This window comes from Lynx rufus, unplaced genomic scaffold (assembly GCF_022079265.1).
Source record: "Lynx rufus isolate CCGP_SWC_20201006 ecotype Redwood Valley unplaced genomic scaffold, mLynRuf1.p SCAF_15, whole genome shotgun sequence".
NCBI classification, from domain to species: Eukaryota; Metazoa; Chordata; class Mammalia; order Carnivora; family Felidae; genus Lynx; species Lynx rufus.
In genome coordinates, this window is record NW_025814829.1 from 33,389,688 (window position 1) to 33,415,320 (window position 25,633).

The window sequence follows — 25,633 nt, forward strand, 5'->3', positions numbered from 1 at the left end:
AAAACACTGACCCACGTAATTGATTTTAATGGCAGCTTTGTGGCATCTTCCGTTCTCTGGATTCACGCCAGATGCCATCAGCAGAGCCTCCAGGGACCGAGGGGCATAGAGCAGCAGATGAGTGGTTTCTCTGAAGCCCAGAGTAACTCGGATAGATTAGTTTGGTTGATAAACACAGAGCACAGCAGGCTCCAAAGGCAACTGAGGGTACAACTGACCTTTTTGTTCTCTGTCAGGGTCTAAGGAAAAGCAGTGAATACAGCAGGAACAGAAAGACCATCATCCCCCGCTGTGTGCCCAACATGGTGTGTCTGCACAAGTACATCATTTCTGAGGAGTCGGTATTTCTTGTGCTGCAGCACGCAGAAGGTTAGTTTGTAGTTTAAATTGTTTATGGAGCAAAGAATGTCATCATCTCCTTAGCTCTTCCGTTTCCATAATGTCCTTCTTACTTCTGTCATCGCATGAGCAGATGAAACATATAAAACACATGTAAGAAACTGTTTCCTTATTCCTCTGCTCTCTTTGAGTTGTGAGGGAAAACGAAAACCCAGGTGAGCAGCGGATTTCATTTGAACTACAGTAACCTTGTTCGATATACATAACTACTTACTTTCTCCTAGAATTGGTCTACTCTGATGAGAACTTTAAGGTGAAGGTGTGCTAAAAGAGCGAGGTTGTATTTTAGGGGTTTTATTTTGTTCTCTGCGAAAAGGATACATTAATGTTAGATGACTTAAAAAGCATCCCCTGAAGAATTAATTAATTACCTCCTTTTTTAGAATGCACGGGTATTTGCTTAACGTTTGACATTACCTAGTTATTCTGATCTGGGTTTTTACGAACACAGCCATTGGCATCACATATGCGTACAAAGCAGAGGCATGGTGCCCTGCCTTCAAACTATTTATGAAATTTCAGCTCTTGGTAGAGGGAACAGGTGGCAAAAAAATACTATGTTTTGATTGTTTTTGCCCTTTAATGCCTGAATTTAAATAGTCTTTTATTTAGAATGACTAAATACAAACCCACAAAATAAACAGTCGCCTTTTGGCTTTTAAGAGGTGTTTTTTTAAATAGTAAAAAAAAATTAAATTATTTTCCATATTTCACGAAGGTGTTGTTATTATTTTTACATTACTGAGAATAAACAAGTGTTGTGTTTTACTAATAGGCATGGCATTTGAATTTAATGCATTTTCCCAGGAAAATGAGTCATTGCTTTGTGGAATGAGGTCTTTTATGATAACTAATGCAAGATTTTTGACGGGGGCAATAAACTATTAATATTGTTTATTATGAAGTACAGCACAAGATAACTACAGATGGAGGGAAGACCTCCATATGTAGTATTTAATAGGAAATTCAGAAGGGGCTCCATGGTCTCTCAGGTATTAAGAGAGTTAATTGCGTGTGTGAATTGGATAACTAATTCACCTTTGTTCAGACATTATAGACAGCTTTTATCTGAGGATACCAGTGCATTACAGACATTATTGAATTAGAGGTCATGTCATCTGATAGCGAAATACAGCCACCTCTGGTGTGGAACAAAATAACTTGCGTAGTAATAATCCATAATAATTTAGAACAAGGTCAGTAGGATGAATGTAATTATAGTCAATATTCTATTACCCAGGGTGGATTATTCATGTTGGAGATTATCTGTGGCAAATTTTCGATTCTAGTTTGCCTCTGCTGTTTGCAGCCTCTTCCTGTTCTTTCTCTTCCTTCTCCAGAACACACTTCCGGTTTTCTTCTGCCATCTTCTCACTCTGTCTTACACTTCTTAAAGCTGCTGTTGCAACTGATTTTACTTTAGTTCTGAGAAAATCTTTATCAATTAAATTCTGTTTCAGATGATCTTTACCAAGCTTCTTTTCCTTTATTGTTGGCCATACCTGACTCTGAATGGCTACGTGATCATAGAATTTGCCCTGGATTATTTAAACTTGGTGAGGGAGGATCTCTTGTTGACTGTTCATTTCTTGTTGACTGTTATTGTTTAATTTTACGAAGATTTTATAACACAAAGATATTAAATTAAAGTGCAAATAGGGACCGTAGATTCATTTAACATTCAGCAAATTTATTGAGTGTGTATTGTGCGCTAGACTCTCTCTTAGGTGAAGAACACAGGAAAAGAGCTTGCCCTTTTGACACTTACATTCATTCTTGTGGAGAGTCCAACAGAAAACCAAAAGCATGATAATATTGGCTAATAATAGGGACTCCACTGATCTCTAACAGAGAACTCTAAAATAGGATGACTGGGGGACTACTTTAGATTAGGTAGTCAAGGAAGCCTGCTCTAAGAAGGTGCCATTTAAGAGGAGTGCTGAATGACAACCATTTGGATGTAAGTGGGAGAGATCAATGTTAAGAAATCAAAAGCAAAAACAACGTTCGGTAAACAAGAAAGGAGACAATTTGGTTGCAGTGTATGGTAGGTGAGGGCAGTTGTCGTATATCAGGCTATGGGAGAAATAGGCAGGAGTCTTGTACTGAAGGGTAAGGACTTTGGCTTTTATTCAAGTGCATTGGAAAACCCCTGGATATCTATCTAAAGCAGCGACAAGATCTGATTTACATTTTAAAAAGATCACCCTGGCTGTTGTATAGGGAATGGATTACAAACCGGCTGCGAGCAATGTATAGTCTAGACAAGAGATAATGGTTCTAGCCCTTATGCTTTGAGGGTAGACTCAGTGGGACCTGTGATGGATTCTAGTTAGAGAATGAAGAATCTAGGCGAATTGTTTGGATTGCTCACTTGAGCAATCAAGTGAACTGTTTGATGGGCGGTGTGCTATCTTTTACATGTTAGTGGTATTTTCTTTGTTAACCTCTGTGAATTAGAAGGTTGTGCATAAGTCACAAACACATTACTTTCATATGTATAAATAGCTATTCCTGAAAAATAAGTGTTGAACAATTGTTTTCTCTGTAATACAAATGCTTGAATATTTATGATTTGTGGCTTTAGCTTCCTCCCGCTTAGAGGACTATTCAGGATTCACGTAAGTCTCTTGGACTCATTTTCCTTCCATTTTTAATTTGTTTAGTTAGAAACAAATTGGCGCTTACTGGGATACAGGCTTAGCTGTAACATGGCAGTGAGCAAAACCAATGAAGACTTTGCCCACATGGAGCTTACACTGAGAAGCAGAAAAGATAATAGGCAAATACATCAGTAAATATATGTCAGACGGAGATAAATTCTATGGAGAAAGAAAAGAAGGAAAAGGGAATGCCAAAAGGGTGTGTGGGGGGGTTACTATTCTATCTAGAGTGGTCACTTTATTAAGAAAGGGACGTTTGGCCAGAGAACTGAAGGAAGTAAGAGGCAGAATGTTGTGGATATGTAAGGGAAGAGCATCTTAGAAAGAGAGAACAAATAGGCCAGGAGCCAAGAGTGTATTTGGGGTATAAGAAACAGCAAGGTTACTGTGGCTGGAGCAGAATGGGAAGAGCTTGGGGAAGTGGGGAGGCCGGTGGGCAGATCTTCCTTCTGTGGGCTTATAGTTCGGTTTTTATGCTGAATAAAAAGGAAGTCACTGAGGGACATTGAGCAGAGGAGTGAGTGGCAAGATAGGGCTCACTCTGGCTGCTTTGTGGAAAATGTAGTCTAGGAGGGCAAAGGCAAAAGCAGGGAGACCAGTTTGGAAGTTTTTGTGGCAATCCAGGTGAAAATAATTGTAGCTCGCTCAAAGCATTAGAGATGGAAGTGGTAAGACATGATTGTTAGATTCTGAATCTGTTTTGAAGATAGAACTGACCTGATTGTGCTTTACACGTCTGCAAGGTTTTTGGCTTAACTAACTAAAAGAATGGAGTGAGTTCCCATTTGTTAAGATGGGGAAAGCTGTGGGAGAGGTCGATTTCGAGGGAAAAAATCAGGGCTTCAGTTTGGGGCTTGTGAGTTTGAGATGCTTATTAAATATCCAGGTGGTGTTGAGTGGGCAGTTGGATATAGCAGACAGGCTTTTAGGAGAGAGATTTAAAATGTTTATTGTTCCTATTAATGAATCCCTTATGTTAATTCTGTTTGGGAAGGAAAAGGTGAGAAAGTAATTGTATTCAGTCAAGGCCGTGTGTGTCGTTAAAACTTTAAGTTTCTAAGATTAGGGACTGTGTCATTTTCATCGTCTGTATCCCTGCATTTAGCAGAATACTTGGTGCACAGAAGGTACTCAGTGCATAATCGCTGGCTGCTGAGTCAGAGAAAAGGTGAATGCCTAGGTTAGAAGAAAATGATTGGAAAAGCCTGCACATGTGGATACATCGTAGAGATGAGGGACGGGAAAGAGTAACCCCAAATTACCTGGGGACCCCAGGGGTGAAATTATTCTTTTTTTATTAACAAGTTTTTTTTTATTATGAAACTAATATGTAAAGCAATGCATTTGAACTATATATAGAAGTACATAAAATAAAAATAAAAAATCTCCCCTCCTAGTCACTTTTATGCCCTGTTCCACTTTCTAGAAATAGGAGAGATTTTCCTCTGTGTATAAATATATTCTCCCTACCCGTCTAGTTAAAAAAAAAATGGATCCTACATATTGTTCTATAGCTTGTTTTCTTCCCCTATCTTAACAGTGTACCTTGGGTGACTTTCCCTAGCAGTATATATAGGTCTGTGTTAAGAGAGACCAGTGTAGTGATTAAAAACAAGGAATCTGGAGTCAGACTACTGTTAGCTTGTGTGACCTTGGGCAAGGTATTTAACGTTTTTGTGCCTCCATTTCCTTATCTGTAAAATAGGGATGACAGTTACCTACCTCATATAGTTGATGTGAAGATTAAGCAGTTCATATATGCGAAACACTTAGAATAGTACCTAGCACATGGTAAACGCTATGTAAGTACAGTAAAACCTTAATTTGCGAGCATGAGTCGTGCCGGAAACGTGCTTATAATCCAAAGCACTTGTATATCAAAGTGAATTTCAAGAATCATTGGTTCAGTTGTGATCATGTGACATTTGGCGTCGTGTAGTACTCTTATTGCAAGACATCGCTCGTTTATCAAGTTAAAATTTATTAGAAATGTTTGTTCATCTTGCGGAACACTCGCAGAGCAAGTTACTTGCAATCCAAGGTTTTACTGTATTTGCAAATATTGCTATTATTTCTTTGAATAAAGAATATTTGGTTTATAGACTTATAATTTTTTTAACTATTCTCTTATTAATTGGTGTTTAAATTGTTTCTAGTACTTTTGCTTATATGTCTTTGTATACTTCTGTTTTCTTTTTTTGAGAACTATTTGTAGCATGAATTTCTTGAATTGGAATTCCTGGTTCAGAAAATGATTTTGAGCATTGTTCAGCGGTATTTTATCAGACCTGTTAATGTCAGGTCCTAATTCTGGCCAAGCAAATTTAACAAATATTCTTTGCAGTCTTTCAAAAAATCAGTAAAATTTAATGAGAGACACAGAGTTTTTATTAAACCTTATGAATTTCTAATTTCATAGCTTAAAATAGCTAATATCTCCAATTTTATGTGCTTCAATGGTGCTTAGATAGGTGTCATTTATATTTCTAAAGTGTTAAAAATTATAAATGTGTTAGGTATTTTCTGTTTATATTTTGAGATTTATCAATAACAGGGTTTTTTTTAAAAAGGATAATGTTTTTAATGTTATAATAATAATGTCGACATGTGTGTAAGTTTGCCTACTAGGCCTAATCTTGATAGAAAGGAAAACCTATTCAGCTTTTGTGGGTGACAAATTTCAATAGAAATAATGTGTTCTTGTAAGTTTTGTGATTTTCATGATTTTTGTAATTGATAAAAAATATGGGATAGGACTCAAATTTTGTTTCCATAGCTCCATATCAAGCATTAAGTTTACCTGGGTACCTAGCAAACAATGGGGAAGGGCTAAAACAGTTTTGTTTTCTCTTGAAAAATGCAGTTTTTACAGTCTACTTTAGGATGCTTGTTTAGGCTAGGAATAAATTTTATAAAGAAAGTGTCAACCATCACATTTAAAAATTCTATGTAATAATGAAAAGAATGGAAATTAAGTGAGATGCCATATTTGATTAATCAAATCGGTCAACTTGGTAATATCCAATATAGGCAAGTTGCTATGAAGATGGCATTAATACACAGTGCTTATGGGAGTGGATTTGGGTACAGCCTTTCTGTAAATAGCTTCATAACACATAACAGAAGCATTAAAAATATTCATGCTTTTTGATCTAGTACTTGCGTTTCTGGTATTCTATATTGATGAAATTGTCAGAGATGTCAAATACTTCCATGTGAAGGTACATACTATTTTAATTCTAATAGTAAAAGATTGGAAACAATGTAAATGTCCAACAATAGATGAACATCTATCCCATGGATATGCTGTATAGCCCATTCAAGTTCATAGTCTCATGAAATTAGAAAATGTTCATGATGTGATGTTAGTCACAAATAAAAAGCCCAAAAATAAATGTACAAATAGTTAATGGTGTTTCTAGGTGATTTGTATATTTTTCTTTTTCTTTTTCTTTATTTAAATTGTTTATAATGAAGCCATATATTTGTTTTAAAATAGGAAGAAAGTATGATAAAAAATAATGACATTATTAATATTTATAGAGCCTTATTCTTGAAAGGTTTTCAAAATACTTGGAAGGATACCATCTTTCTATAACCCAATTTAATAAATACTTATTTAATACATATTATTTTATATGCTAGGCAGAATCCTCTCCTTGTGGTCTGGTAAAGGAGATGATAAAGGTATAAAAGTAATATTAATGTGAAATAGAATATTTTAAATGTTGTAAGAGGGACTAAGTGATATAAAAAATTCAGAGAAGATAGGAGTCATATCTGCTGAGGGGATATCAAAAAAATTGGTAAAAGAAAACAAATTCTGAGAGACTGTCAAGAATAGTTGGGATTTTGACAAGCAGATGTTGGACAAACTAATAAGAAAGTAAATTCTTTAAGTGGTAGGTATAGTTTGAGCAAAAGCCCAGCATGGGTTATATTTGGAGAAATCCAATTCAGATGAAGTATTTGATGAATTGAGGGGGAGAACCAAATCATAGCTTGACACACTGTATTACTGAGGAGTTCAGTGCCTCTGTGGGGCTGGTATATCACTCAGGGGGTCGAGGGGATTTGGGTTCTTGAATGGAGAAATAATGTAAGATCTGTGCTAAAGTGGAAGATTAACTGGGCAGCAGTTAGTATGATAGAGTGGTACAGGAAGGAGTTAAAGCAGGAATCTGGTTGTAACTATAAAGTTATTCCAAGGAGAATGGCCAAAGGAATCAATGGAAGAGGAAGACTATGTGAAACGTTATGTGAAACCTTATGGGTATATCCTATAGGACTTGGAAACTTGTCAGATGTAGAAAGAACAAGGGAGGCAAAAATAATCTTAAGTTTGGTCCAAAGCTTTTGTGCCAGAGTGGCTTAGAGGTCAGAAAGAGGAAGTGATTTGGGGGCAAGAAGAAAGAATTTAAGCATATTGAATTTTAGATTTCAGCAGTTCATCTAGGTGAAATTGGCCTAAGAATGAATGAAACTTTTCTTGGAACTTGACTGTGTCTTGCTATTTCTGGAACTTTGTGACTACAGAGACTGTCTGCTTTGTGATGGCACATCACATTCTGATGAGTTACCATCTGAGTTAAAGAATGCCTGCCACTGACTGAATGCCTGCCATGTCCTGTGCACTGATCAGGCAGTAGACAGAGAAAGATGAAAAAGACGGTCCTGTCCTCACAGTAGTCCCCATCTAGGAGAACTGAAAACAACACACGTTGTTATAGTTGGATTGCATACAGGAATTCCAGCTTCAGGTTCAGGCTTTATTGTCAGTGTGCCACAATAGAGGTGTTTGTGATAAGAGGAATGTGGTTATTGTTGTCAAAAAACTAAAAAAAAAAAAAAAAAAAGATGGAATCAATGCATGCCGTCTTTTGTGAATGTGTTTCAAAGCTATATATGAACCCTTAAATTTTAATTTGACTCTGGGGAGATATGAAACACTAAGCATAACCTAGTGCGGACAGAAAGTTAGCCAAGAAAAGAATGAGAGTGAAAAGTTAAATGCCCTAATGTCCAATACTACTAATTACTATCAAAATGGGAGAAGGCTGTTAACTAGGTCACTGGTAGAGGAGATGTCTGAATATCTTAGGATTAATATTGTAACAGCTAACCTTTACTGCACATTTACTTGATAGCAGGCACAGTACTGGGTGCTTTGTGTATTTACTGAGTCCCTCTAAATGAAATGAAAAGGCAGTGTACAAAAAAAGAGTTTTGTGGATGCTTCCACTTACCTTTTTATAGATATAATTGACTGTCAGTAATTATTTCTCTTACGAATGTTACTCTTGGTATAGGATGCTTAATAAAGACATTAAAAATGTGCTGAAAAAATTGCCTTTTCCATGTTAATAGAGGGGATTCATGTTTAACACATTATTTCCCATTTTTGGAAGATACAGTTGTATCTTCACAAAGTATGCTTCTGCAATTATTGCTTATCAGATTTCTGGATCAAATTGAACGGTTCTTTCTTCTTGCAATACAGTAAAGCTTTGATGGGGTTTTGATACTTATTATAGTTATTTATTCAAAGATTCTAATGAGTAAAACGGGCTGAGTTTTTAATGGTTAAAACAAAAGAAAAGTAAAGTGAAACAACTACCTAACAAGTATTGCTGGTAAAACATTGGATTGCTTTGTGTTTATTTGATTTCTATGATTTCTGTGAAATTGATTTTTATGATTTTACTTTTATAGGTTTCTGATACGTATCAGAATATAGAATCAGAATTGCAGTAGCCTGCCCCATTAATACCCAATTAATTTTCCTCAGCTGGTTTACTTGGTCTTCTACCATACGTGACGTGTGTGGGGAAGGGAGAAAATGGGGAAAATGTCATTAATATGTCATTTATAATGGCATAATTATATACCGGATGCCATATCTCCCCTCTAATCTTGGACTGGCCATTTTAAAATGGAATAATATTGCTGATTCCCCCCCCCCAACACACACACACTATAGTATATACAGTTTTAAGCAGCACTTAAATTTATGTATTTCCACTTGACCAAGGGGCCATGCTTGAAAAAATTATTACATAAACAGCTCAGAACATAATCACATGTTCCAACAGCTAAATCATATTTATAGCAGTGTTCTAGCTGTGGGATTTCCTATTAGTATTTGTTAAAATAATTTCAAAGGAAGAAATAGGTTGTCATTTAAAAAATAATTGATATCAGGAGATAGGTTTAAAATTATACTCACCAGTCAGCAATCACAAAAAAATACATTTTATTAAAATGCTTGTTTTGGGGCGCCTGGGTGGCGCAGTAGGTTAAGCGTCCGACTTCAGCCAGGTCACGATCTCGCGGTCCGGGAGTTCGAGCCCCGCGTCAGGCTCTGGGCTGATGGCTCAGAGCCTGGAGCCTGTTTCCGATTCTGTGTCTCCCTCTCTCTCTGCCCCTCCCCGTTCATGCTCTGTCTCTCTCTGTCCCAAAAATAAATAAACGTTGAATTAGTGTTAAAAAAAAAAAATGCTTGTTTTATAGCATACTTGATATTAATGGATATTGCTGACTTGCTTTTGATTGATTATTAGAATGCTTTTGGTTTTTCTTTTGGCTTCAATAAGTAACCATTAATTTGGGGATCTTAAAATTTTTTTTGGTTATACTTGTTCACAGGTGGCAAACTCTGGTCATATATCAGTAAGTTTCTAAACAGAAGTCCTGAAGAAAGCTTTGACATCGGGGAAGTGAAAAAATCTGCACTCACTAAAGTTCACCTGCAACAGCCAACTTCTAGTCCTCAGGACAGCAGCAGCTTTGAATCCAGAGGAAGCGATGGTGGAACGATGCTTAAAGTTCTGCCTCTGAAGACTAGTCTTACTCCAAGCTCTCAAGATGATAGCAACCAAGATGAAGAAGGCCAAGATAGCTCTCCAAAATGGCCAGATTCTGGCTCAAGTTCAGAAGAGGAATGTACCACTAGTTATCTGACCCTATGCAATGAATATGGGCAAGAAAAGATTGAGCCAGGGTCCTTGAATGAGGAGCCTTTCGTGAAGATCGGAGGGAATGCTGTTGATCCCAGAGTTATCGAAAGCTTCCCAGCACACCTTGCTGCTGACAGTGGCAGCCCCAGCACCCAGCACATAGCTCACGAGCTGAAGTTCTTTGCTGGAGATGATGACCTAGAAGCAGATAGTTCTCCAAGAACGTCAGATTCCCTTAGTAGATCTAAAAACAGCCCCATGGAATTCTTTAGAATAGACAGTAAGGATAGCACTAGTGAACTCCTAGGCCTTGATTTTGGAGAAAAATTGTATAGTCTAAAGTCAGAGCCTTTGAAACCATTTTTCACTCTTCCAGATGGAGACGGCACTTCCAGGGGTTTCAGTACTAGTGAAAGCAAGGTAGAGTTTATAGCTCAGGACACCATTAGCAGGGGCTCAGATGACTCTGTCCCAGTTATTTCTTTTAAAGATGCTGCTTTTGATGATGTCATCGGCACTGATGAAGGAAGGCCCGATCTCCTTGTAAATCTACCTGGTGAACTGGAGCCCATCAAAGACGGTGAAGCAATGGGACCCACTCCGTTTACACAGACTAATATAGGCATAATTGAAAGTAAATTGTTGGAAGCCCCTGATGTTTTATGCCTCAGGCTTAGTACTGAACAACACCAAGCAAGTGAGGAAAATGGCACAGAGGAATTGAGTGATCCCTCCAGGCCTAAATCCCATAGTATAGCGGAGAAACACAGCGCACAGGGGGATCTGGGGATGTTGTTTGTAACAGCCGGTGATCACAGTAGTTCAGGAGACATGTCTTTGTTACACAGCTCGGATCCTAAGTTCCAAGGACTTGGAGCGGTTGAGTCTGCAGTCACTGCAACCAACACAGAAGAAAGCATATTCCATATTTCTAACCCACTCTCAGGTGCTAATGAATATAATGTAAACACAGACACTTTAAAAACTGAAGAAGTATTGCTGTTTACAGATCAAACTGAGGATTTGGCTAAAGAGGAACTGACTTTGTTTCAGAGAGACTCAGAGACTAAGGGAGAGAGTGGATTAGCACTAGAAGGAGACAAGGAAATACATCAGATTTTTGAGGACCTTGATAAAAAATTAGCACTAAACTCCAGGTTTTACATCCCCGAGGGCTGCATTCAAAGATGGGCAGCTGAAATGGTGGTAGCCCTTGATGCTTTACATAGAGAGGGAATTGTGTGCCGCGATTTGAACCCAAACAACATCTTATTGAATGATAGAGGTCAGGAACTTTTGCAAATGCATTTCTTTTTATTCGCTGTTGCTTCCAATTAACTGAGTAGGCGTTTTATCTTGTAATTAGTATCTTCATTTCCTGTCTAGAGCTTCATTATCAGTGCGGCAAATTCACCCCCAGTAATAGCTTCTAGTACTTAATGATGCCATTATTCTTAATGATACTGTTTTTAGCTACAAAAGGAGTAATTACAGTTCACTTCTGCAGAAAATGGAAGAGAAAAATGTTTTGATTTCTCCTGTCGTTTTGTTTTTAGGACACATTCAGCTAACGTATTTTAGCAGGTGGAGCGAGGTTGAAGATTCCTGTGACAGTGATGCCATGGAGAGAATGTACTGTGCCCCAGGTTAGAGCAATCTCTTAAAATGTTTCACTTGAAAAAGTAGTTCCGCCTCTCTCTTTTCCTTATAAAAGTTGTATTTTTCTCTAGCAGTTCACATAGGTGTTGGGTTTGGGTATCTCTCAAATCCTTCAAAAAAAGAAAATTTGGGGAAGAAAGCATTATATATTCTAGAGGGGTGTGTGTGTGTGTGTGTGTGTGTGTGTGTGTGTGTGTGTGTTGTTAAATGGGCTTGTACTTCTCTTAGGAGAGACAGTTAATTCTGTCTTAGAAGTGTCTTAACTTCTCAGTGTTTAGAAGGACCTTTGAATACCCCGAACCTCTTTCAGTGGATGGTTTTATTAAGATGTGAGAAGTAGCCAACTACAGGGGTAAAATTCCCAAGGAGAAAAGTGGATAAAATATGGGATTTTAAAAAATGCAGTACTGTGACTTCAATGATGAGGTGCCCTGGCATGCAGAGCAGATTTTAGAGTTCTCTCTGTATTTGAGACATTTTAGGAAGCATGTTTTTCTTGCTTTAAAATAGCCAGTTTAGCCAAATACTCAACACAACAGATTTCTCTTGCTCTTACTGTATTGTCTTTATTTTTTTTTTTTAAATTAGAGCTTTATTTTGGGGGGTGTTATATCCTTTGCTGATAATTACAGGTCACGTAAGCATATGAATTGGATTTGTGTGAGTGTCTTTCTGTCAGTGCAGATGGGGCTATATTTGAATCCAAAGTTCGTTCACCTTTTGCCCGGCTCTCAGCCTCTTTGGATAGTCCAAGTTACTTCACTTGTCACCCCACTGGCTTTCAAAGGAGGTTCAAGCTGATTATGGTGACATGATCTGCTTAGTTGTTGATTAATACAGTATTTAACGCTTCCTAGCTAACCAGTGTATTATTGATGCTAACATTGTTTCCCTGCATAATGGGAAGTGATTATAATTAGGATTGAAAGAGCTATATTGTTTTAAGTTACAACCTTCATTGTTAAGAATTACTCCTGGATTGGGGAATAGCTAAATTTTTCAGCCTGCAAAGCAAATATCCCAAAACTGTTTCCTGAAAACGTGATTTGGTTTTTTTTTTTTTTCTTAGTGTTCTGTTTCTTTTCCTCTTTCTTCCCTCAAATTAGGCGTGTTTGATTTTATTTCTTTCTAGAGGCAATAGAGCATGCCTCCGTTTTTTGTTTCTCTCAAGTAGATAATATTATGCTGTTTTTTGAAGCCTTATTAGTATGATTTAGTTAATGGGATAACAAAAATAATTTCAATGTGAAATCACTTTATTATGGTTATCTGGTTCTTTTTTTAAATACTCACCCCCTTCTATAGTTTGATAAATAACATCTTAGGTGCCAGTGTACATAAATACATATATTAATTGTAATGAATTTGGAGGCTTAAGGATCAAAATTAAATGTGGGACTTCTTTTTAGGTTTATTTATTTATTTTGAGAGAGAGAGAGAGGGAGAGAGAGAGCAAGCATTAGTGGAATAGGGGCAGAGAGAAAAGGAGAGAGAATTCCAAGCAGGCTCTGCACTGATAGTCTGACAGTCCAACCCAGGGCTCGAACTCACAAATCATGAGATTGTGACCTGAGCATGGATTAAAAGTCAGACACTCAACCAACTAAACCACCCACACGCTCCAAATCTGGGAGTTCTTTTAGATGAAACCTGTTAAATCCAGAAGTGAAGTGCAGGATAAACCTCATATCAAACCAGATGTGATGAGGCATTGTTTAGTGTTTATAACTGACTCCTTATTTCCGATTTTTATTGTCACTTTCTTCTCGAAAACTGTAAGGTTATGCTTTGGCGTTCTAGCAGAATTGTTTCTTCAACGTACGATGTTTACTTTAACATTCACAGCATGTTGACCACCTGAAAATTTTAATATGTGTTTAACAAAACTATATTACATTCATCAACAAATAGATACTTTTAATTTTGTGTACTCGAAACAGCAAATTTAATCCAGATCAGTTCCCTATTTTTATTTTTAAGCCTTTCCCCACAAATCACAGTTCTCATAGTTTACCAGCAGGTGGCAGTCTACCATTAATGGATTTTTGCTGTCATTTTCCAGGTTGTCCTTCACTAACATTTGAGAAAAGCTGTCTGAAGAAGGGCTTTGTTTTAATTATTTGCGTGAAAGAATTGTACTTTCAAGCTTTGTGAGTTGCAAAAGTGCCCTAGCATTATATCATGCATTGAACGATGTAGAAAGTCTCTTCTATTTTTGGGACCTATTAATTTGTTTCATCAACAGGGGAAAATAAAACCAGTAATGGCCTTAACTGAAAAGTAGAGCTAGCCTTGTAATGTAGATGATTGTAAACCCAGAGTTACAGAACTCCGTTAAGTGTCTGCGTTCTCCCACACCTAGCTTACAATGCAAGGGGAACTGGAACCAAAAATTGTAAATTACTGTTTGTTTCAAAAGTGAACAGCAGTGCTACTGATGAACACTATAAATAGTGTTTCCTCCCCAAAGGGTGGGAACAGTGCTAATATGCTAATATTTCAATGCTTAAAAGTCGCAAATCCATTAACACATGGGGACACAGAGTACTTAGTCATCTTTTGCTCTACTCTTAGAAACACTAAGGGTTGCAGTAATTCTCTCCCACATCCCCTCTGCCCTTCCATTTTCTAATTCTAACCTTAGTATTATTGTCCGAGTAACTCTAAGGCATGTCCAGCAGCTGATGTTTGGTTAGAAAGTAAAGTTGTCATAAGATCGTGATGAGAACGACCCACTTCTGTTTAAACAGCATGCAGCCTCTACCCCGACCACTCCTCCCTCCTGGGAATCCTTATCACATTTTTGTCCTAAAAACATTATCCACCTGCCCTGTACTTTATAATATCAGCAATGTATCTTTTCATCTTGTGGATGATGTGCCTTCATATTTTGAGAAAAATTTCCAGTAACAGATTCGATTTACACGGACAGAAACTTGAGCACATGCCAAACTAGCAGGGGGGCCATTATTCTGCTCTATAAATAAGTTTAAAAAAGAAAACACACACACACAGAAACCTGTGAATCAACATGTTTTGGTCTAATTGAGGGGAAAAGCAAGATAGATAAATTTTGAAATGCAAATGATCACCTTCTGTTATTTAAGTAGAGTTTCTGCCAACTTTGCGATCTTAGATTTTAAAAAGTCATGGTCGTTTCAGCACTGCATACTACCAAGGATATCTGATATTCACAAGTTTCAACAATGACCTGAAGAACTTTTTAAAAAAGTTACCACTTCTTTTATATTAAGGAAAACAAGTCCAGTAACAAAAAGACAAAAACCAATGAGCTTTCTCTGTCTACATCTGTGAAAAAGCCAGCAAATAAATGGCTGCAGCTGCAGGCCTATCAAGAGGGTCTTGAGAATACGAATTCACTGATCAAACCCAGCCCTGTTTTCAAAGTAGAAATCATTCCTTTTAGGTTCACTTTGTATCCTTAGATTATCTAGGATGGTTCTCTAGAAAGGTTGTATTTTAAATAAACATCATTCATGGTAAATGGGTTCCTTTCATACCAGAGAAACACAGGACAGAGTTCAGGAAGAGAGAGAGTAAAGAAACAGACCCCCGGAGTGGGAATAGATGGTATAGCATAGGAATATAAACATAACACTGCCTGGTTTCCATATTGGGAGCTTTTTAGATACTTTATTAAGAGCCCTACGGACAGGTTCTCCTGTTTTTCGTTGTGAGAGGTTATAGAATAAAAACTGGAGTAAATTGATGATTCTTCTCTAGAGGACTTCCTTGTCATTACTCTCATTTTATTTCTGTATCTGTGTATACCACACACAAAGGATTTTATGTGCTTTATCATTGAAACGATTTACCATAATGTAGAATAAATTTCTGTTACAGCATTTTAAGTATAAAGGAAGAATAAAGTGTCAAGAAAGTATTTTTTTTTTTTACCAGTATTTTTTTAAGTCTTGACTCTCATCGTAAAAAAAAGCAGCTAGGAAATAGAACCTCTAATAGTAAGCATATAAAGCACAAAAGACTGTATTGGAAAGTTTAATATGCAATCTAAGGCAAGTGAGTAAAATTGTTGATATGTTCGTTATTATGCTAATTGAATCACTTAAGTTTCTCATTCCAGTCTTCACAAGTTGATATGGTACCTATCAGAGTGTGTCCTTCACCTTTATTTTCCACTCCACTATGAGCCTTTATAAATGCTTGAAATTTACATTGATATTTCTCGTTGAATACTTTTCAGACTTGACAATTTATAGGTGAAAATGTGTGTAAATTGAAGAAGTCCAAAATGCTTTTTACTGCAGCCCAATCTCCACGCTCCCAGATGTCAAATGACAGCTTTGCTTCCTCTCTTAGGCGATTTCACACTTGGAAACAGCTCACAGCTGACGGTGAAAAGTGAAACATAGAAAAATCATGCTGAAACTATCTGTAAAATTCAGTTTTAGAGCATGACATTTATTTACTATCACCCTTTGCTCTTCTAGCCTGACTTTATCAAATAGGCTATGAATATATTTTTTGGAGGTAGTCTCCTCTGCCCTTTTTCATAAATGGGTCTTACATGTCATTTGTTGCTTTTTTAAGCATGGTGCTCTATGTCGTAGTTATGTATTTGATAATTAGATCTAGGACTCGGACCATGGATGGTTCAAAATATCATGAGGCCATCATTAAGTTTAAGATTTAGAATATTAAGGCAGAATTAAGAATGACCAAACTTCAATATTTGTCCCACATCAGCCGTTAACTCATTGCATGACCTTGGGCATGTTACTTAAGACTTCCTAGACCTTAATTTATCACTAGCCAAATAGATTTGTAGGGTATAAAAAATATCACAGATGTCAAATCATCTAATACCGTTCTTACAGAAAATGCAGTCAGAATTCAAGTTTATTTTATTAAGGCAAGAATTTCTCCCCCAAGGTTACATACTGATTTCTTGTCTAATATTAGTAGGGTTAAAATAATTATTTCACTTGGAGGACTTTCTAAGTGTATACCTGTACTCATTTGTAAGGTATTTATATAATATGTATTATGCAGAAATGAGGGATTTATGGAAAGTATTTTCATTTGGAGGAGAGAAGCCAAGACACTTTTTGAGTAGGGTGAAATTTGATTGCCAAGATTCTCCACAAACAAAATTGTTTAAAGAAGAAAGAATCATTTGGATCTGAGAATGTTTGGGTCCTGGGTAACTTCAGCAAGCGTAAGTGATCTATTTTAGGAATGTGAAGTTGAGAGAGAACTCAAATGAATATAGATACATATTTTGAACTAATAATGATCTAACCAGGAAATATGGTTGTATCCCCGGTGTAGGCTTTTAAAATTTTTTTTCCCAAAGGAGAAAGAAGAAAAAGGCAAGAGGGAGCTATAGAAATAATTTTGAAAAGAGTAAAATATTTGTGGTTAATATTTAAACATTATGTTTCAAACACTGATTCTTTTGTTTGATTTACCCTTCAGCAAAACTTCAACAGTAACTCTCTTGTACATATTAGATGTTTTAACATTTTCCTTTAACAATTAGCAAGTACTTCTAATCCTTTGTTTTTAGTTCTTATTGTCATAAAGACCAAATCTATATCTTCTTTGGGAGAACCAGTAACTTTTCAAGTTTGCCATACAACAGTGAAGTGTTTACACTGAGGAAAATTCTCTGATGCACTTAATCCCTGTATACTGATGAAGTTTCTGCCATGAGTATAGTCATATTAGGATAAGCAAAAAGAGCTTCAAGTCAACGCAAATCTTACCTTGTTCAGGCAGACCCCTCGTGATGGAAAGATTAAAGAGTTGCTTTATACTGGCTTGAAGGTCTGGAACCTCGGGATCCATCCCTGGGTAGGATGTATCTTGGATCCTCCACACAACCCCCAGTGATGGGCTCGTTACCTTCACCTCTGTGTTAAGGTCACTCCATACTGAAATAGACCCATTCTGAAATCATACTTCTCTCATCAGGACAGATTGTGATTTATCTCTACCAGTGGGAATGAGGCTGAGTAATAGCAAAATGTTCCATCCTTGCTATTTGGCACTTTAGTGAATAGCACATTAGCTCTTCTCGTGAAAAGAAATTCTTCATCCATTAGAACTAGAGAATTTGTAAGAGTCAAAGAACTAGTAATATTTTCATACGGAAGAGGTGAAATACAAGATCTCCGTACATTTCGTAATAGTACCTGATATACCGGGGAATGGGGGGTTACCTCAACCTTTAGATTATTAAAAAGAAGTTAACTTTAACCTCTTATTTGCTCCAAACCTTTTTCTTTATTATCTTGGGCAGATTGTTTTTTAGAAGAGGAACAAGAGACTAGATACTTGTGGTTTTGAGTAATAGCTGCATTGTAATTGCTTTTTGATTTTCAGGTCTAAGTTGATTTTTGGCAACTATTCAGTTACTTGGCCTCACTAGGATATTATTATAAAGAAGAAAGAGAACTATCTTTTGCCTCTGATACTTAACACAGAAGAGATAATGCTGAGTCTTAAACATCATGTACCAGAGCTATCGGCCAGCTCCTTTGACCAAGTCATCAGGTCCTGTACCATGCAAAATCTTGTCATTTTGAATCTCCCTGAAGTAACCAGGGCTTACTCCTTCTGAGCAGTTATTCACAAATGCTTCCCTCAAATAAATGTTTAAAAATGCTAAGGTTTTAAAAAATGGATGACAAAGCAGACGGAGTTCCTTGAGCCCCTTTAATAGCAGTGCACGAAGCCCTGCCTACTTGACACAACAGCAGTGGTGGTGGGGGGAGCTGCATCTGTCATTTTCACAATTTTCAGTTAGCCTTTTTCTCGTCAATCAACTTTAATGGCTTTGGTTGGGTAACACTGTGACACCCGATGGCTATTCAGAATGGAGTTGTTGTGATATGATCAATGGAAAATGGAGCGTGCTGTTGGTTTTTTTTTTTTTCCCTACTAGAAATGCAGGGTGAGAGAGTAAGCAAGATTGTATAGAGCTCAGAATTATAATTATAATCAGTCAACCAGAAGTCATATGGTAGTTACCCACTTCTTATTTTATCTCACAAGAAGACGGTAGTGTAATGATACCTATAAACTCCCTCCAGCAGGTAATTCTTGGCTCTGGACTGCTGAATCAAGTTAAATCAAGGAGTTTTGACCCAACTTCCGCAGATCATTGCAGGATGCTCAGAACATGTTGCCAGGTCACCCCCACAACAAGAAATTCAGAGCTGGGTAGTGGTAGGAAAGCAAAATTAAGTATTTTGTCAAGCCTAGCCTGAATTCTCTGAGTGGGATATGTCTTTACTTCCCGAGTCTGCACAATACAACTGGCCCAGGGCTTCAGGTAATTAAAATACCTGAAAATCAATGGATTAATCATGAGGTGGTGGCGGGAAGCAAGGCTAGAGCCTGGGATGAGCCAGGGAAGCAAGTGTGTGTGAGGTAGGGCAGCACGCTTCTCCTGTCACCGTGTGGTGCTGTGAAGAGCGGAGCCCCAGCTGCCATAGACTCTTCTCTCTGGAAAGTGTTGGCCTCTGTCACCAGGCTTCTCTGGATAATATTCTAATGAATTCGAGTCACGTGATACTGACAACTTTTAAGTAGTTCATATACGCTCCTCAACAGATGTGGCGTTTGAATAATCAATGGAGCACAATGTTGGAGGACTTTATGGAATGTAGAATGGAGAAGTGGGCAGCCAACGTTTTCTAAAGTAGGATAAAATATGAAAAAAAGGAGCGAAATGCTCATTTGAAATAATAGGCTGCAAACGTGCAAATTCCAGGCTCTCGCTAGTCTATTACTCTGAGAATTAAGATCTGCCTAAGAGATGTGAAACCTTAGGCAAGTACCTTTCTTCTGTCCATATTCTTTCCTTTAAAATATGTGTTCTCTTTGAACAGTTGTGCACCTTCAGACTTTTAAACTTTAAATGTCTAAACTTTGATCATTTAGCTTCTAGGTATTAGAGAAACAATTCAAACCTGGAACTAAAATGAAATTCCACTCTCATGGTTGATATGGCTTTTAGTTTTGTTCTCAGTTGCAACATTTTGTCTTGTTTGAGGAAACTTTAAAAAAATCGTCTCTATATCTAAAATAATAAATACCCTTGGGAAAACTAAGTAGCATAGATGTCCTACGATGCACTGGTTTTGATAACATTAAAAACAATAGTGATACTAATTATCTCACCAGACTGGTAGCCAGATATTGTAGCCAGCTCGCACATTTGTAGCACATTTCGTGTGATTGTGTGCCTGGATTCCTCACATGGAGCAGGGGCGTGGGAAACCATGAGTTACCTCCCAATCCTGTCTTCTTCCTGCTCCCAGGGCTCTTCAGCTTTTCCCCTGGCCATGCGCTATCCATGTCAGAACAGACTGTAGCGGCCATTGCGCTCGGCAGAGAAGTGCCCTGGAAGGCGTCTGTTCTACCACCCTCTTTAAGCCACCGTCATCTCTTGCCTGGACTACTGTAGTCATCAGCTGACTGACCTCCATTCTCACCCTGCTTTAATCTGTGTTTCATTCAGCAGCCAGGGTGTGCTTTAGATAATGTTTGAAACTTTCTAGCCTACCATATATAAAAGTACGAAAGGACTGAATGGAGATCTCTGTGCTCAATGGAACTTAAGGAAAATGAATGTGATGAGGCCTTAGTAGAAGCTTTGAATGCCTTGAATGTGCAGTGCCACAGAACACAAGGAGGATCTATGTATTCAACAAACATTTATTAAGTGCCTCCTGTGTTCCAGGCACTGTGCCTAGGAGCTAGAAATAAGGGACATAATTGGAATAGTATTGATAATTAATTTTGAAGACCTGTGTAAACAAAGAGACTACCCAAACAGAACACGTATACAGTTGGTTAACTGGAATGTTAATAGACCTTTACAGGTGAATAGTTGTATTTACAGAATTGTAATTTACCAAACTAACAAAAGATGTGCTTAGCTGTTTCTCTTCTTACCATTTAGTTCCATATATTGTTGGATTAAAAAAAAAATGCTTTCTTCTGTATTTCTTTCTCTTTGTTCTTTAGTCATCAGCTGTAGTGGAAGACTAATGCTCAGCCCCTGCATAGAAAATCTTTATACACAGCAAGCGCTGGTGAGAGAAATTGACTAGAATTTTGTAATTCTAGTCCCTTTCAATTAGCAACAGATGCTGCAGGGAAAGACTGTCTGTGTAGGAACACAGTACTAATGTTTCCATGCCCTAGCTGACATGAATGCTCATTGCCGAAGAAAGATGTTCTTTTCCTTGGTCCAAGTATGTCACTAATGATAGATCAGATTTTTTTTGTTTTACACTTTTCTCTATTCCTATCGGAGGCCATTGTGGCTTAATTTTTATATTGTCTTCTTCACCAAAGATCTCTCTTTTACCGTAAAAGCTAATAAGGTACTTGTGTTGTTTATGTTTCTCTTCTAAAAGTGAGAATTGGAATCCTTAAAGTCAGATATTTAACATAATTTTTTAAACCCTGTGGCATTAGAAAACTGTATCTCCCTTTGCCCCCAAAATATGCTTATTACTGATTATTATTTTAATTTATTGCATGGATCTGTGCCTTTAAAATTGTTCCATCATTCTGATATTTGGATAAAGTGCTGTATCATTTATGTGACAGAGTCTTCCAGCATCTAAATGTTGGTTTGACTATTACATAAATACTTTATTTGCAACAATTGTTGCAATTTCATTGCAACTTTTTTACTGAGTTTTATACGATCTTTTAATAAGAGTTCCACAGTTACTAGAACTTTGAGAGTGAAAAGAAATGAGGCTTCTAAGATTCTGTTTATTTAACAAGTATAGTTAAGAAAGTGGGAGAAATAGTTAAATACTTATTCTGAAAATAAAATAATAAAGAAAATAGAATTTCTCTATATGTGAACTACTAAGAAAATTTACTCTATTTCCTACCGTGTCCTATAAGGAAGATAGCAACAGAAGAACATACTGCCAGAGGGAGGTCATGGAATTGTCTGGAGGGTTTTGCAGCGGGTCTGGGCAACTGTGTTGTGAGTAAAAGGGTCCAGGGAAGGGTGACATGACCTGTGTGGGTCCCTTGGTGAGAAACCACAGAACAGAATCAAGTGATGGCCTCAGACTGGAAGCGTGCCTTATCAAACCCATCAGAGAACTAAATGTAGACTGTCAGACTCCCTTACTGACCAAGCAGTATAATAGTTACAGACCCTTAAAGAAAAGTAAATTCTGAATTTGAGATGTTGAGGGTACCAAATTGCTTAAAATGCAAGGTGATTCATCTCTCTGAAGCTTTGTAGAAAGGTTGGTCTTTATTTAAAGCGGGAGTTTGACATGCACTTTCTAGGTTTTTCAAATTCTGTACAATTTCCAGCAGAGTCTTAACATTATCTTTGCTTATTTTTGAGTCACGTCTTTGGCAAATGCGTGTGTGTGGTTTAAACTGTGTAATCCTAAAAAGCAAGGCCTCTCTCTACCTGTACTTAGGTATATGTTGTGATTTCAGTAATGCTGGGATTGCATGGTCTCTCCAGGGTCTTCTGGTACATGTGCTGCCGAATCGAGCACTCTCTAGTGTCTTTCAGGTTTCCTCAAGTCTGAGAGTGCATACTTGGCTTCTTTTTCTTCACTTCTCGCGTAGGTATAGATATTTTATGATTTCTTAAGTCCAAGCTCTCTGGTTGTTTTGCTCCTGTATTTTTCAGGAGCAAGGTTTATTTTGGGGTCAGATTAACATTATTATTTTTGACTATAAGAGGGAGACTCGGGAAATATCATAAGGGCTGTAAAACTCTCTTACTGTATGTTTTAGCAAGCCCTTTGACAATAAGGGTTACCAAGGCAGCACTGTTCTACTGAAAAATGTCTTGGCTTGTTGAAGAGTGTTCTATGAGGTGTTAAACATGAGTAAGACAAAGGTAGGCAAAGCGCATTTTATGTTGTGATACCTTTATTGTTTTATTTAAACATGTTTATTCACTTGTGAAATACAGTTCGAATCATTAGTATGAGTCAATGAGATTCTATATTGTGTCAGAATGTGAGAATCGATAGTGCTAAAATGAGAATTCTAGAATTTTACAAAACCGTTCTCACATATTTGATGTCCTTAAAAATTTTTAGATGGATTGAAATCTAATCTAGAGACAATTCTGTGTCTCCATTACATTAAAAGATGAGAATGGTTACATTGAGTGACACTGATTCAATTCGTTTGTCACCAGATCTCTTAGGGAAAGAGAGCGGTGACGGTGGAAAGAAGGAAGTGTGAGAAGTGCTAGTCATTTTAGCATAATCCCATTCTTTGGGCATTTAGGTTAATGGAGGGAGAAGTTTTGAGAAAGGCTCATGAGTGCTTTTGAAAACACTTTTCAGGATCATAAAATTACAGGTAGAAAAAATGTTAGAGGTCCCGGCTGTCCTCATTTTCAGAGTAAGCTCAGTGTGACATACTCAGCCAGGGTCAAATGGTGGAATGACAATACATTTCTTTGATTCAAAGACAAAAATCTGGGATTCTTTGATAACACCATCTCTTTTTGAGTTTCTGTGGGAATAATCTGAGAATTTGTTTATTTTCTTAGGGAATAGTTTAGTTCTCCCCTCCATCACTTTGCTTCATGCCTATGGTAAGTATTGCACTTGTGGAGAATAAAGATACTATTTTACCACCCTGGAAATTGCAAATACAGAGTATCCTAGCAGGGGAAGGGCATGTGCAGAAACTTGACCCATTGGGTTTTTTTTGTTTTTTTTTTTTTAATTTTTTTTTTTTAACGTTTATTTATTTTTGAGACAGAGAGAGACAGAGCATGAACAGGGGAGGGTCAGAGAGAGGGAGACACAGAATCGGAAACAGGCTCCAGGCTCTGAGCTGTCAGCACAGAGCCCGACGCGGGGCTCGAACTCACGGACCGCGAGATCATGACCTGAGCTGAAGTCGGCCGCCCAACCGACCAAGCCACCCAGGTGCCCCGACCCATTGGTTTTTAATAGGAAAAATATTTGGAAATTGACACAAAAATGGTAAATTTATCCTTTAAAATGCTTTTGTGTTTTTTTTTTCCCCCAGAGATTTAAAACATTCAACATAGGAGTTTAAAGGGATTTCTAAGCTTCACTGTGTTTATACTTAAAAATAGCCTCACAAATTTATTTGTTAGATACATACACCTGACTGTTCACCTAGTGTTTGTGGTAGTCATCATGTAGCTTTGTATATAAATCAGTGCTCTTGGTTTATTCTGAAAGTTTTTGTGTAGATTTTGCAAGGACAGCAGTTTTAGAACAATGGTTTTGACAGTCACACAATCTCAGGCTTCTTTTTGGCAGTATAATTTCAGAGTGTATCATTACTTTTTAATATAAGAATGATTGGTCCTTAAAGAATATTAAAGAGGCATCCAAAATCCTGCGTCCTGATTATTAAAAGAAAAAGAGAATTCTGTTTGAAAATCCTAAAGAAGAAATTCCACAAGTACTTACTCTAGTTATTGTAATAATATAAATTCCCTAGCCGTTAAGAAGTTCTTCTTTGTATCTTACCTAAATACAGAGCTCTTTGTTGTATTTTAGAGTCATCTGTGAAAACCAAGGTCAGTTGGTCATGATGTCAGTTTCATATTAATTAATGAATCCCTGCTTAATATAAAGTCATTTTGAAGAGCTTCAAGCTGCATTGTTAAGGGGGTGGATTTAAAACCTGTTTGGTGTCTTTATTTCCAGATTTCCATGAAAAAAAAATGCCTTTTCAAAGTTGTTATCCTTCTTTACTGGCCCAACAGAATAAAGATGGCATTCAGCCTAGGCACCTTCATCCTTTCAGAAGCAGTTTTTCTTAGATTGGATGTCAGCAGTCTCTCTAGACCTGAAGTCAGAAAGCTTAAACAGTTGACAACCAAGGGGAGGGAAGAAAGAGGAAGTAAGGGGAGAGGAAAGAAAGCTGTCAGTGGAAGAAAGAAGAGGGGAAGATCAAGGACAGATGGAGAAAGAAATGGGGAACACAAGAAGTAGACTAAAGTTGGCAGGTGCCTCCTGGACGGAAGAGCAAGCCAAGGGAAGAGTGGGAAGTAATTGGCTTTAGGACCGGGGTGGGTCTCTTGGTACTGTACTGCCTGTGTTGCCTCACTTAGATTGGGGCCCACCAAACACTGTGATAATCCACATTTGAAGCAGTGTGTTGGTCATTATTTACCTGTTTATTTATCTTTCTCTGGCAGAAAATTGAGAGGGATTTCAAAGCAGCATAAAACTAATGAACCTAGTTCTTAGAGTCCTTAGTTAGGCAAGTTCATAGAAACCAGTAAAGGGATATACGTTGTCTGTCTCATGACGTACCTCTCAAACTTTTCTACCCGAGTACTTCTGACTGTAGAGGTGGTATGGAATGGGTACCCCAGGGGACGAGTGAAATATGATCCTGAAGTTTCTCTGAAGTCTTTTTAGCTTGTAAATCCATGCAAATTTTACATTGTGGTCCCTGAATAGATCTGTGTTTCCCTTAATAGTAAAACAATATCCTCCTCCCTCCTCCACCCCCCACCCCCCCCATATATGAAATCCTTTGATGCTCAGGAAGATGTACTATGCTTATCTGGTAGCTTCAGGGACCACCCATTGCCCCTTTTCCCCCAATAGTGGTACATTTCACCCAGTGCACATTCCCGGCAGTGATACGGGAAACAGACATAACCTGGTAGCTTTCAACGGGGTAGGCTACACTGGCGATGGCACTTTGGACTTTTCACTGAATAAAAAGGTGCCTTTATAAATTATGTTAGCCTTGATTATATTACATAGACTTACCTCAGCAGCCCTCTGCTCAATTCTAGTAGGAAACCTTCATGAGCAGAGGCTTGGAGTGTGGCGCTAGTCTAGAGCTACTTAGGGTGTGTTGTTAGACCCTGTAAAACTATCTCATTAATTTTCACAATTTTCTTTGAGCTGATTGGGTCAGATGTTCCTCTTCCCTGGACACACAAAT

The 25,633-nt window shown here is 37.6% G+C and overlaps 1 protein-coding gene across 6 annotated transcripts in view; it reads left to right on the forward strand.

Annotated features, from left to right (window-relative positions):
• Positions 1-25,633, forward strand: part of RPS6KC1 (ribosomal protein S6 kinase C1) — a 179,752-nt gene that overhangs the window by 138,814 nt on the left and 15,305 nt on the right. For 5 of the 6 annotated variants that reach the window (XM_047076832.1, XM_047076833.1, XM_047076837.1 and 2 more), the window contains 3 exons: positions 237-369; positions 9,708-11,303; positions 11,575-11,664. In XM_047076832.1, coding sequence (XP_046932788.1) covers positions 237-369; positions 9,708-11,303; positions 11,575-11,664 — 1,819 coding nt within the window. The remainder of the gene's footprint in view (positions 1-236; positions 370-9,707; positions 11,304-11,574; positions 11,665-25,633) is intronic. The other variant, XM_047076834.1, reaches the window with a different exon arrangement.